The sequence below is a fragment of the Cynocephalus volans genome, chromosome 17 (assembly GCF_027409185.1).
Source record: "Cynocephalus volans isolate mCynVol1 chromosome 17, mCynVol1.pri, whole genome shotgun sequence".
Taxonomy (NCBI): Eukaryota; Metazoa; Chordata; class Mammalia; order Dermoptera; family Cynocephalidae; genus Cynocephalus; species Cynocephalus volans.
In genome coordinates, this window is record NC_084476.1 from 41,342,048 (window position 1) to 41,355,409 (window position 13,362).

Here is a 13,362-nt window from a genome sequence, read left to right on the forward strand (position 1 = left end):
CAAATAAAGAGGGCGTCCCCGCTGCCTCCTCACAGTCTGAGGGCGGGGATTCTGGGGATCCGGCTCCGCCTTCGCCCCCAGCTAGAAAAAGGAAGAATTAGAGTCTAAAAGGGAACTCTGGCGTAGTTCGGAGGTTTTTCTCCAGACTGCGCCGCACTCTCGCTTCCTGTCGGGGAGGGGCTGCCGGCTTTCGGCCGACTCCCGAGCATCGAGAGCTCGGGCCAGAGCAGCTTCCTGCAGTCCCCGCAACCATAGAGCGCGGGCCCAGGGCGCCGCCCGCGGGTGGGGGACGTTCCAGGGACGGAAGTGGCCGAGAGAGTGTCGAAGGGAGGGCGAGGCCGGAGCCGGAGAGCGACCGGGAGAACGAGCGGGTAGCGGGCCGGCGGGCGGAGCACAGAGCCGGGCAGCGCAGGTAGGCCGGACCGGGCCGAGCTGGGCCGAGGGTGGGGCCGCGAGGCCCGGCCGGAGAAGCGGGCGGGGCCGCTGACTCCGCGGCGTCTTCTGTTTCGGGTCTCGTTGGAGAGGTCAGCGTCCAGGTTATCTTGGCTTGGGCTCAGAGTTAAGTAGTACGTTTTGCCGGAGACAGGGCCCTCCTGGGAGCAGTCTTTTGCCTGGGATAGGTTTTGGGGAGGGTGACGGGTGGGGTGGCAGTGGGGCGCAGGGCGGGATGGGTTTTGGTGTTAGCTGATAGCGGGTATATGGGTAGGAAAACTGGGTGAGTTTGGGGTTAGGCGGGGTTGAGTTTAGGAATCAAGAGTCGCTTTAGGAGTTACAAAGCCCGGGTTAAAATTTAAGAGTTATTAGTGTGAGATCCATTTTGTGTAGGTAAGGTTTAGGTTAAGGTCATTATTTTGTTTTCTGGTATGGCCAGCATAAGTCAAGTGAGAGTTCAGGGTTGAGTTAAGGGTCAGCCAAAAGAATTAGGTTAGAAGTTCGTTTAAGGGATTAAAGAATGTTGACATGATCAGTATTAACAGTGAAAAGGGTGAGTTAGGAATCAAGTTAGAAATGAGGTTTAGGGGTCAACATTAAGGGTTAAAGTCAGGGGATTTGGTGCTAAAAGTAAAAATTATGTCAGTATGAAGGATCAGGGATTGGATACAAGTCTCTGCTAGGAAAGGGATGAATGTCAAAGCCAGTAGTGGGAATCAGGAAACAAATTAGGGTCGGGTTAATGTTAGGAATTAGGGACAGATTTAGGGGTAGTGGTTGAGGCTGGGGTAGTTGACCTCGGGCAGTTAGAATTTAAGAGGCTGGCAGAAGTAATTGCCCTTCTTTTGTGAGGAGGTCCCTTAGTCCTGTGTAGTCACAGGGATTTCTTTCACTCAGAGAGATGACAAATTAATTTCAGACTAGGGTTCTGGGCTTCAGCTAGAATTGCAGGCATCTGGGATCCCAGCTTCTTTATTCCACTCTCTAAGCCCAAGGCTCTTGCTGTGGCCATCACAGTTGAGGGGGCAGGGATTCTTGGTCTATTATAAGATGGGAGGTGGGAAATGGATAGGGACTCAGGAGATGCAAAAGGCCTAGTCATAAGTGAGGGATGCCTAAGGAAGACTCTAATGACTAAGGGGGAAAGAGACCAAGGAAACACAGTTGCTGTGGGCAAAGAGGATGACTGACTCCCCTGAGAGTTTAACCCCACTGTCTCCCACTTCCCTCGCTCCCTAGATATTAAGCCCTCCTTTCCAACTCCCATCCCTGGGTCTGCATTCGACATCCTTCATGCATACCCTCTTACAGAATATTTCCCTTGCCTTTGACTCTCCATGTTCACCTTCTTACTGTCTGTTCCTGTCTTCAGTTCTGCCTCTCTCCCTACCCCTTAATCTACACATCCTTCCTTAATTTACCCTCTCCCACATCTGAGTTTTCCCATCATTTTAAAGCACTCTCCCACCTTTTTCACACACTCATACATCTGCTTACCCCCTGATCATCTGCTGAATACCACATTCTCAGCCCCTGCTATATGCTGTCCCCTAGTTCTAAGCCTCCTTTAATTTCTTGGTCCACTTGCAGATTCCCTTCCCCCACTCCCCAACAGAAAAGAGGAAATGAGACCCAAAGAGGAAACTGGGTCTTGCTGATCCCACGCCTAGCCAGGCCACTGACCACACCTCCATGTCACTCCCAGCCTGACCCCGCAACTGACCACAGCACTGTTCCCTACCCAGCCTGACCCAGCCACAGGCTATACCCCTTATCCCTGACCCCAACTTATTTAGACACTGCCAGTGTCCCTTCACTCCCCTCCCCCAACCAGCCTAATTTAGCCACTGACCACAGCCCCATCTCTTCTCAACTCCCTATAGCCTAACCTGGCCTCTGACCTCACTCCATTATTCCGTGACTTAGTCATCATCCGTGGAATCATTGCCCCCCTTCCCCCAGCCTGACCCAGTGACTGATCATATATGTATTTTTCTTGCTCATCACCATCATCTTCCTTAGTCTTTTTCTGCACCTTGTCTTCCCTGTTCCCAGCCTGATACGGTCTCTAATGTCACTCTATCTGCCCCTCCCTGACTACTGATCACATACCTATCCCCCCCCCCTTTTTTTTTTAAGATGACTGGTAAGGGGACCTTAACCCTTGACTTGGTGTTGCCAGCACCATGCTCTCCCAAGTGAGCAAACCAGCCATCCCTATATGGGATCCGAACCCATGGCCTTGGTGTTATCAGCACCACACTCTCCCGAGTGAGCCACAGGCCGGCCCCCTATCCCCTTTTCCCACAGCCTAACCACATCTCCTAACCATGGCCTCATTTTTACATTCCCAGCCCAACCTGATCCTTTTCCCTCTTCCCACTTCCTTACCTAAACTCAAGCTGCCCCAGCTACTAAGTGGCTACTGGCAATAGAAAGCTAAGGGATCCCAGCCCAGCTTTGGGCTCTGGTCCCTGAGGGTTGACAGAATAGACTGTCATCAGGTCTTGTTAGTTCTACCTCTTAAAATTTCTTCTGAGTGACATCTTCCTCTCCACCTTTCTAACTCTGGCTTTATTACCTCTTACTCATACTAATACTATGTCCTTCTAACCAATCTCCAAGGTAACTGCCAGAGTTATTTTCCTAAAAACCAGTTCTGATTATGTCTCTTCTCTGCTCAAAGCCTCCTGTTGCCCTCCAGTAGGTAAAATTCCTCATAGTCCTCTCTAATCCTCCCCTGCCTTTCCATCCTAAACCTGACTTCCCCACCACTGCTCCCTTGCAGGTACCCTGTACTTCAACCAGCTTGCCTGCTCACTTCCCTGAATGCTCCTCCGTGATTTCATGCTTCTCCACCTTTGCTTATGCTATTCTCTCTGCCTGGAATGCTACCCCTGACTCATCAACGGCTAGCATGGTGGACAGAACTTGGGCTTTGAAGTCAGAGAACCTGGGTTCGGATCTGGGCTTCACAACTTATTGTTTGGACAAATATTTTGAACAAGTATTTAACTTCTTTGAGCCTCAACCTCCTAACCTGTAAAAATGGAAATAATAACACCTACCTTGCAAGGTTATTGTAAGGATTAAGTGAAATTATGTATACAATGCAACTGACATATAGTCAATAAATGACAGATCATTATTAATTCTTATTAGCTTTATTCTTTAAAATCCTAACTTCAAGTGACAAGTTTGATCGAGATTTTTTGGGCCGCCTTCCCTAACCTAAAGGGATCTCTCGTTTGAGCATGCACCTTACATCCTGCCCTCTATTGTAATTCTGTATTTAGCTCATCTACTCATCTTGTGGAGTGGGAGCACCTGGAAGGCAAAGGCTAGGTCTTACTCATCTTGGTTCCCAGCCACTGAAAGTTTGGCCCAGCCTTCCCCACAACAGGCCCTCAAGGAGTGCTTGCTAGTGAATGGAGGGAGAATATGTATGTAATGGGAGAAAAGAGGTTGGGGCATGGTCTGCTTGTGATGGAGGTGTATTTGTGGGGAAACTGTGTGCATGGAATGGGATCCCCACGAGAAGATGATGCAGTCACGAGGGGATCTATGTAGGGACTATGTGATTGAGATAGTGTGTATGTGAAGACAATGTAGGTAGCTTTGTGGGAAAGAGCTCTGCACAGGCTGGAGTGTATTTGGGACAAATGAGTGTGTATGTGTAGGTGTGGAGAGGCTGTGTTGGGGAAAGTTTCTTCAGCTGGGTAGTCCTTCAGCTGCCCAGTCCAGCCCTAAATGAGCCTCCAGCAGCCTGAGGCCGGATATGTCAGTCTCACCCACAAACCGGCCCCCCCTCCTCCCCTCCCCGTGGTTGCGGACTCAGAGGCCAAATTTGGTAACAGACTGAGTGTTACTCCCCCAACCCTCTTACATTCTGACTCTATCTTCAGCTTTCTCTTTCCCTTTGTTCCTTTCTGTAACTCCGTATCTTTCTGCAATTCCCTTTGTGGGTATCTGCTCTGACAATTCTCTACGTACCCCTCATGTCTTAGCCCCAATACACTTACATTCCATTCCTTGCTGGGATTTGACCTCCTGTCCTCCATTCCCCCCCTACAATTGCCCAACTCCTCTGGAATGCATCTCAGGAATGTATTGAGGGAGGAGGAGTTCCCTGGGAGGGGGACACAGTTGTGGGGGGGACGTTGTTGCTGTTCCATAAAACATGACAGAAAGGGGAGCAAAGTTCTCAGACCAGAGCAAGAACTGGATAGCTTCTACTCATACCTCTAGGGGCCTTGTTCTTTGCCACCACTACCCCCAATTCACTGATCAGTTCCCTCACCTCCCCCCACCCTCTCGTAGCAATGTGGTTGTCAACTCTAGACCAGCCTGGGAGTAAGGGTAGGCATGACTCAGCTGCCTTATCGGGGTCTCACCAGAGGCTTCCGTGCTTGAGGAATAAGGGGGAGTCCATATGCCCGGAGGAAATGGGGGGAGACATGCATTTCAGCTTAGGGGGAAGGGTCCTTTCAGTCCTGCTCTCAGCTCCTGGGACTCCACCAGCCTCTCTGACCCTCCAGCCCTCACTGTTTTGTGATCAGCAGTCCCACAGTCAGGTCTGTCCAGCTATTGGGAGAGATGCCCCAGGAATGGGGAGGGGGCAGAGAGCTGGAACTGGGGAGTCTGGGAGGGTCTTCCCTTGTTTGGAAGTAAAGACAGAGAGCAAGATGTGGTTCTTTTAGACACTCTGGACTGCTTATAAAGTCAGAAATGGTCTGCCAGCCACTGGTTACCATACCCCTGATCCAGACAGACCTTTCTCACATCTGCCTCCTGTCTCCCGTTTCTACCTAGCTTTTCAATTCTCCCCAACCCAGCTCTTTTTTTTTTTTTTTTTTTTTAATTTTGTCGATATACAATGTGGTTGATTATTGTGGCCCATTACCGAAACCTCCCTCCCACCTCTCTCTCCTCCCTCCCACCCGACAATGTCCTTTCTGTTTGCTTGTCGTATCAACTTCAATGAACTGTAGTTGTTATGTCTTCTTCCCCCGCCCCCCCCCGTTTTGTGTGTGTGTGTGTGTGTGTGTGTGTGTGTGTGTGTGTGTGTGAATTTATATATTTATTTTTAGTTCCCACCAATAAGTGAGAACATGTGGTATTTCTCTTTCTGTGCCTGACTTGTTTCACTTAATATAATTCTCTCTAGGTACATCCATGTTGTTGCAAATGGCAGTATTTCATTCGTTTTTATAGCTGAGTAGTATTCCATTGTGTAGATATACCACATTTTCCGTATCCACTCATCCAATGATGGACATTTGGGCTGGTTCCAACTCTTGGCTATTGTAAAGAGTGCTGCGATGAACATTGGGGAACAGGTATACCTTCGACTTGATGATTTCCATTCCTCTGGGTATATTCCCAGCAGTGGGATAGCTGGGTCATATGGTAGATCTATCTGCAACTGTTTGAGGAACCTCCATACCATTTTCCATAGAGGCTGCACCATTTTTCAGTCCCACCACCAATGTATGAGAGTTCCTTTTTCTCTGCAACCTCGCCAGCATTTATCGTTCAGAGTCTTTTGGATTTTAGCCATCCTAACTGGGGTGAGATGGCATCTCAGTGTAGTTTTGATTTGCATTTCCCGGATGCTGAGTGATGTTGAGCATTCTTTCATATGTCTGTTGGCCATTTGTATATCTTCCTTAGAGAAATGCCTGCTTAGCTCTTTTGCCCATTTTTTAATTGGGTTGCTTGTTTTTTTCTTGTAAAGTTGTTTGAGTTCCTTGTATATTCTGGATATTAATCCTTTGTCAGATGTATATTTTGCAAATATTTTCTCCCACTCTGTTGGTTGTCTTTTAACTCTTTTAATTGTTTCTTTTGCTGTGCAGAAGCTCTTTAGTTTGATATAATCCCATTTGTTTATTTTTCCTTTGGTAGCCCGTGCTTTTGGGGTTGTATTCATGAAGTCTGTGTCCAGTTCTATTTCCTGAAGTGTTTCTCTTATGTTTTCTTTAAGAAGTTTTATTGTTTCAGGGTGTATATTTAATTCTTTAATCCATTTTGAGTTGACTTTAGTGTATGGTGAAAGGTATGGGTCTAGTTTCATTGTCCTGCATATTGATATCCAGTTCTCCCAGAACCATTTGCTAAAGAGGCAGTCTCTTCCCCAGTGTATAGGCTTGGTGCCTTTGTCAAAGATCAGATGGCTGTAGGTGTATGCCCAACTCAGCTCTTCAAACCCCTTCACCCTCTGCCTCCTCCCGACTTCCCTGGTTCTGAATCCTAACACCCCCACATCTGCTCCTCAACCATTCCCCCTAGTCCTGCTTTTTCCCCCTTGGGACTAGCAGTTTGCCAGCAGAGGAATGGATAGCCTGGGTTTGATCATTCTCTTCGTTAAAAGGCACCCAATCCCTTTACCAAACTGGGTTGCATCATTAGCTGCCAGGCTTGTCTTCTCACCTCCTGTGGGCCACCTTCCACCTTTAGTGTCTCCTCCAGCTCGCTGAGAGTTGGTACCAGGAGGGTGGAGTAAGCCGGGGTAGGACTAGTATGCTGAGCTGCACTGAAAATACTGTCAGGGGAGGCAGCTGAGATGGAGGAAAGAGTTTGAGAAGGACTTGCCTAATTGGAAAGAGCATAGGAGGACCGAGTATTGACTTGGTAGCTTGGAAGAAGTAAGGAATGAGGTAGAAGGACAGGGCTCTTTCTCTGACCTGTCTTGAAACTTTATCCTCACCTCGCAGGGTCTGTTTCCCCTTCTGCAAAATTGAAGAGTTGACGAGATAATTTCTGAGATCCCTTTGGACTACAGAATCATAATTCTAGCTTGATTGTCAGGGAAGCCAAATATGGGGCTAGGCTCTTTGGGGAGGCCCTGAACATCTCAGGTTAGAGTAAAGCTGAGGCAAGGGGGACCTGGATGGTTTGAACAGCCAGTATTTGGTCTCCCTGCCAGGCTAGCTGGAGTTTGTTTGCAGGCTTCAAGAGCCCTTGGGAATTATCTAATATAATGTCTTTATTTTGCAGAGGAGGCTAAAGCTATAAGAGGAAAGGTCATGTGATGAATTGGGTCAGAGCTCTGAAAATCCCAGACAGGGATAAGCCAGCAGGACTCAGTGGGAGACAAAGAGAGAAAAATACTGAACCAGGCAAAGTGAAAATAAGGCAGGGGCAGGGCTGGGAAAGGAGGTGAGCAGGGACAAAGGGCAAGAGAGACACCTGGAAGAAAGAAGGGAGGCACAGATTCCAGTGGTGGGGGCAGAGCATCGTCCTCAGGTAACACTGCCTTTCAGACTTTCTATTGTACCTTGCAGACCAGCCTCTCCCTCAGAGTTCTTAAATGGTCAGGACTGGTTCTTTCGATGTAAATGAGCTTTTACTCTTTAAAATTATTTAATAAGACAAAAACAACCTTATTACTATCTGCTTTGGTGAGTTCCTTTCAAAAATACTCCTCCCTGGGACTCCGCTGTCTGGGGGGCCTCTTCTCCAATGAGAGTGTATTCTAATGCCCTGATGCCTCAGGCCAGGTAAAGCCAGGCTGGAGAGGAAAAGCTGCCACCATGGTTGCACTTTCGCTGAAGATCAGCATTGGAAATGTGGTGAAGACAATGCAGTTTGAGCCGTCTACCATGGTGTACGACGCCTGCCGCATCATTCGAGAGCGTATCCCAGAGGCCCTGGCTGGCCCTCGTGAGTCTGACTACAGTGGCTGGGAAGGGAGTCCTCAGTCCCTTTTGGTCCCCAGGCTTTAGGCCTTAAGGGATGACCCCATTGTCCCCTAAGGCTACCCACCTCTCAAGTCTATTCTCCATGGTTCTCCTTCCCCTTTAGGCCAAGGTCATGGGAGAAATAGTGATGGGCAGTGGTGCAGCTGTCCAGCCACACTGAGGCCTTCATAAATATAAGGTCATTCATCCTCTCTTTTAGCCAGTGACTTTGGGCTGTTTCTGTCAGATGATGACCCTAAAAAGGGCATATGGCTGGAGGCTGGGAAAGCTTTGGATTACTACATGCTCAGAAATGGGGTGAGTATCACTTCGTCAACGGCCACCAGCATCCTCTTCCATCAGTTCTCCCATTTTACCTCCTGTTTTCAGCGCTCACATCTGTTGTCTCCGACCCCTCCCCCATGCTTGCTTTCTATTAGAGGCAGTTATAATACCCTGCTTTTGAATGAACCACCATAGTCTTCCTTTCAGTACTTCACTTTCCTCCCCTCTTGCTGTATAAAAAGTAAGTAATACGCCTAGCTTAAAGTAGGTCCCTACCTCCTTTTCCTGCCCAACAGGACACCATGGAGTATAGGAAGAAACAGAGACCCCTGAAGATCCGTATGCTAGATGGAACTGTGAAGACTATCATGGTGGATGACTCTAAGACCGTCACTGACATGCTCATGACTATCTGTGCCCGCATTGGTAAGGGGTCTCAGTAGGGCTGATGGCCCAGGCAGGGAAGCTCCAGCTCTGCCAAAAGACATGGATGCAGAGCCTGGGAAGCTACCAAACCATCCCCCTCCCCCAGGCATCACTAACCATGATGAATATTCACTGGTTCGAGAGCTGATGGAAGAGAAAAAGGAGGAGGTGACAGGGACCTTACGAAAGGACAAGACATTGCTACGAGACGAAAAGAAGATGGAGAAACTAAAGCAGAAATTGCACACAGATGACGAGTGTAAGCAGAACTGGAAAACAGAAGGGCCTTGGAAATGGGGGGGCAGCCACTTCATTATTTATTCAGCATCTGCTTTTGCAAGGCACTGTTTTACACACTGGGGATGCGTCAGTAATAAATTTATATTCATGGAACTTACGTTTTAGTGAGGGAAGGTAGGAGATGAAGAAATAAAAACCCAGACACCAAACAGCACAGGGGCCATGGGGGTTTGGCATTGAGGGGCTTCTCTGTCCCAGTGAACTGGCTGGACCACGGCCGGACACTGAGGGAGCAGGGAGTGGAGGAGCATGAGACGTTGCTGCTGCGGAGAAAGTTCTTCTACTCAGACCAGAATGTGGATTCCCGAGACCCTGTACAGCTGAACCTTCTTTATGTGCAGGTAGAAGAGGACTTGGCTTGGGGCGGGGAGGGCAGAAACACAGTAGGGGGTATCCCTACACCCACACACAGCATTCACCTTTGCCTGTGCTCTGCAGGCACGAGATGATATCCTGAATGGCTCCCACCCTGTCTCCTTCGACAAGGCCTGTGAGTTTGCTGGCTTCCAATGCCAGATCCAGTTTGGGCCCCACAATGAGCAGAAGCACAAGGCTGGCTTCCTCGAGTGAGTGACCCACATCCTGTATCCTGTCAGGACCCAGCTCTTTCTGCCTTTGTGACCCCAACAGGCCTGTCTTCATCCCAGACCTTTTCTCCCTGTTTCCTCTTCCGAGGTACCAGGGTTTGACCCACATGGGTACCTTCTAGCTGCCATCATCCATTTTTCTCCTCACTGGCCCCGTGTAGAATATGAACATGGTTCAGTATCTCTGCCCCTGCCCCCTACCCCTGAAGCAAGCATGTAACTTTTTTTTTTTTTTGAGATTCTCTGAAGAATTTTGCTGCAGTAGCCAGAGGGAAACAGGGTAAAATTCTCCTCACAGGGCGGTCTCACAAGTCTCATCCGCTGTTATTTCTCAGAATGCAGAGTTTGGTATGGCTTTCTCAGCTTTCTAAGTGCGTGGTCATCCTTCGCAGGAGCTCTTTCTCCTCCTGGTTCTCTGAAATGGTGCTCTAGACCCTCAGGGACTGAGCCTCCAACTTAAATTCCCTCAATCCCTTCCCTTGCAGGGAGAGACACAGGTCACATTCAAGAGCTCATGCTAAATCACCTCTATTTCAGAAGACATTCCAGGCTCTTTTCCCTCAGAGTCTTCCTTCTCCCCAGAGATAACACTGTCCTAGATACTTCCTCACACCTGTAGGCCCACAGTTCATGGCCCACTTGTCCCCCGATGCTGTCCACTACATGCTGACCCTCCCTTTTCTGGTATAGCCTGAAGGACTTCCTGCCCAAGGAGTATGTGAAGCAGAAGGGAGAGCGTAAGATCTTCCAGGTGAATGGGGGTAGGGGAAAGTGTTTGGGATGACCGGGGAGCTTTGCTGCTTCATCCTACTGACTGAATGGACCCTGCCTCTTCCCCATCTCCTGCACCCCGCTTCTGCCCACCAAGCTGTTCTCCCACCTCTCCTGTGCCAAGAAAGCAGAAGACTTGGCCTTTGTCTCAGCATCGTCACTGCTTTTGCTGTGGAATTCAGTTCAATATTCTTGTTTTCTTTTCTTTACCTCTAACAAGGAATAACAATACCTTTCCTGCATAGAATTGACAGGAAAACAAAATGAGATAGTATACCTAAAATTACTGTGAAAGTATAATCTTTGTCCAAATGTAAGGTGTTACCCCTACTCTGAGTACTAAGCCCAAAAGACCTTCTCTTTCACCTTCTCCTTCCTAACCTTCATGTCTCCAGAATGTCTGCAAGTTCCTTAACCATATCTCTTGAATCATCGCTTCTGCATCTCCCTGATCAGCCCCCATCCCATCACCCGCTCATTTCTCATATCTTGTATTTTGAACCTTTCCTGTGTCCCCATAATACTCTCCTGCTGTAGTTAACATCCCATCTTAACTCCTTAGCTGCGATATTATTCCCATATTTTGCTAAATCCTTCCCCATTTCGTACTCTAAGGCACACAAGAATTGTGGGCAGATGAGTGAGATTGAAGCCAAGGTACGCTACGTGAAGCTAGCCCGTTCCCTCAAGACTTATGGTGTCTCCTTCTTCCTGGTTAAGGTGGGTTACAGACCCTTCTCACTGCCCTCCTTACTTCCCACTCTTGCCCTTTTCTTTCTCTCTAAAGTCTCTGACCCTGCCCTCAGCCACATTTCCCACCTTTCCCTTTTAGTCCTATTCTCTACCTTGCTCTGGTATTGTGAAAACCTGCCTGCTGTCAGTCCTCCACCTCCATTTCCCTCCCTACCCTGCGTTTTCCCTTATCCCTAACAGAGCCGTCTCCTGGCCCATCCGTGGACTCCCTAGTTTTATCCCTCCTCGCCACCTCAGCATCCCCTTGTGGTCTAGAGCTGATCTGATCATTTGCCTCTCATTCAACCTCTGCCTCACAGGAAAAGATGAAAGGGAAGAATAAGCTAGTGCCCAGGCTTCTGGGCATCACTAAGGAGTGTGTGATGCGAGTGGATGAGAAGACCAAGGAGGTGATCCAGGAATGGAACCTCACCAACATCAAACGCTGGGCTGCCTCTCCCAAGAGCTTCACCCTGGTGAGTCTGGGGGCTCTGTCAAGAAAGGGCTTTGGGATTTCCAAAGAAGGAGCAGCTGCAGAGGTCTTTCCCTCTGCCTTGGGGTAGGTACACTGAGTGTGACTGCAGAAAAAAAGTATTTTGGAACTGTTGCAATGGAGTTTAGAGTAGATAGCGAAACTCCCTTCTGGAGAGTGATCCTTAAAAGAAACAGCTGATGGACTTACTCTTTAAAATCAACGTAACGGTCTGGGCCGGCCCGTGGCTCACTCGGTAGAGTGCGGTGCTGATAAAATCAACGTAACAAAAATGTAATCAACAAGCTGAGATCACAGGAATTCTTGGAATTATATTTGGGGATTATGAACTGAAATCTGATACCAACTTGATAAAGTACTCCCATGATAGAAATAGAAATTATAGTAAACGCTATTTTTCTATTTTGGATACTGGTGCCAGCCTTTAAGTACGGTCATTTAATGACAAATGTTTATGTCCTCCTAATTTTTTCATCAGGGTGAGAGTAAAAGAGATCTCCCAAATGACATGTATTTGAATCTGTGTGGCACAAAGCCCACTCCTTAGAAATAAAATATTTCCCTCCAAGGAAGAATATAAAGAAATAAGTTGAAGAAAGGTGGGCAACTTCCTGGAGCACTGTTGGCACGGGAAAGCACCCTCAGTAGCTCAACCTTGGGCCTCCCCTTCTACCCTTTTCCATCCTGGGTAGATTCAAGCTTTCCTGCTGAGTTCCCATGTTGTCACTCTAGGATTTCGGGGACTACCAAGATGGCTACTACTCGGTACAGACTACTGAGGGGGAACAGATCGCACAGCTCATTGCCGGCTACATAGACATCATCCTCAAGAAGGTGAGTACTGCCTGCCCCCGGCTTCTCCTCATCTTCCCTTACCCTCTCCCCAGGCCAGTCCTTTAGAAATGGAGACCCAGGTCCTGGAAAATGACCGACTGGGAAAAGAAAAGGCTGCCTTTTCCCCTCTTCCCTCTTCTTTAACTGCCCCAACCCTTGTTTGTTTTTTGTTCCTACAGAAGAAAAGCAAGGATCACTTTGGGCTGGAGGGAGACGAGGAGTCTACTATGCTGGAGGACTCGGTGTCCCCCAAAAAGTATGAAGGAGGTTGGGCTTATCCCATCCCTCTGGGGTACGAAGGGCAAGACTTGGCTCCCAAGACTAATGGGGTGGGGAATCCTTGGGACAGTTCTTTACTGCCAGGCTGTAATAAGATCACTCACATCTGCAAAGTTAGTATAACTGGGTGGGGAGGGGTAGAGATGAGGAAGTCCTCTGAGTACTCTATAGTCTTCCCCCTTTCTAGGTCAACAGTCCTTCAGCAGCAGTATAACCGGGTGGGGAAAGTGGAGCATGGCTCTGTGGCCCTGCCTGCCATCATGCGCTCTGGAGCCTCTGGACCTGAGAATTTCCAGGTGGGCAGCATGCCACCTGCCCAGCAGCAGATTACCAGTGGCCAGATGCACCGAGGACACATGCCTCCTTTGGTAAGAGTGTCTCCACTTCCACCACAGTGCCCAAGCCCTTCTCCCACCCTCAGCTGGGCCTAGCACAAGTTAGGCAGTCTTTTCCCATGTATTCCTCTCCCTAGACTCCAGTTTTCTTTTACCTTCTCTTTCCTCTACACATTTCATTCCGGTTCCTATTACTGTTCCCCTTG

The 13,362-nt window shown here is 48.6% G+C and overlaps 1 protein-coding gene across 2 annotated transcripts in view; it reads left to right on the forward strand.

Moving 5' to 3' along the window:
* The first annotated feature begins 93 nt into the window (after positions 1 to 93).
* TLN1 (talin 1) overlaps positions 94 to 13,362 on the forward strand; it is a 34,105-nt gene continuing 20,836 nt past the window's right edge. The window contains exons 1-13 of one of the 2 annotated variants that reach the window (XR_010022095.1): positions 94 to 412; positions 7,930 to 8,097; positions 8,335 to 8,432; positions 8,696 to 8,825; positions 8,932 to 9,084; positions 9,324 to 9,466; positions 9,564 to 9,691; positions 10,403 to 10,463; positions 11,099 to 11,203; positions 11,536 to 11,691; positions 12,441 to 12,542; positions 12,722 to 12,798; positions 13,009 to 13,189. Coding sequence is in view for 1 of the 2 variants with exons in the window: in XM_063081504.1 (XP_062937574.1) it covers positions 7,968 to 8,097; positions 8,335 to 8,432; positions 8,696 to 8,825; positions 8,932 to 9,084; positions 9,324 to 9,466; positions 9,564 to 9,691; positions 10,403 to 10,463; positions 11,099 to 11,203; positions 11,536 to 11,691; positions 12,441 to 12,542; positions 12,722 to 12,798; positions 13,009 to 13,189 (1,464 nt within the window). In the remaining variant the exon portion in view is untranslated. The remainder of the gene's footprint in view (positions 413 to 7,929; positions 8,098 to 8,334; positions 8,433 to 8,695; positions 8,826 to 8,931; positions 9,085 to 9,323; positions 9,467 to 9,563; positions 9,692 to 10,402; positions 10,464 to 11,098; positions 11,204 to 11,535; positions 11,692 to 12,440; positions 12,543 to 12,721; positions 12,799 to 13,008; positions 13,190 to 13,362) is intronic. The other variant, XM_063081504.1, reaches the window with a different exon arrangement.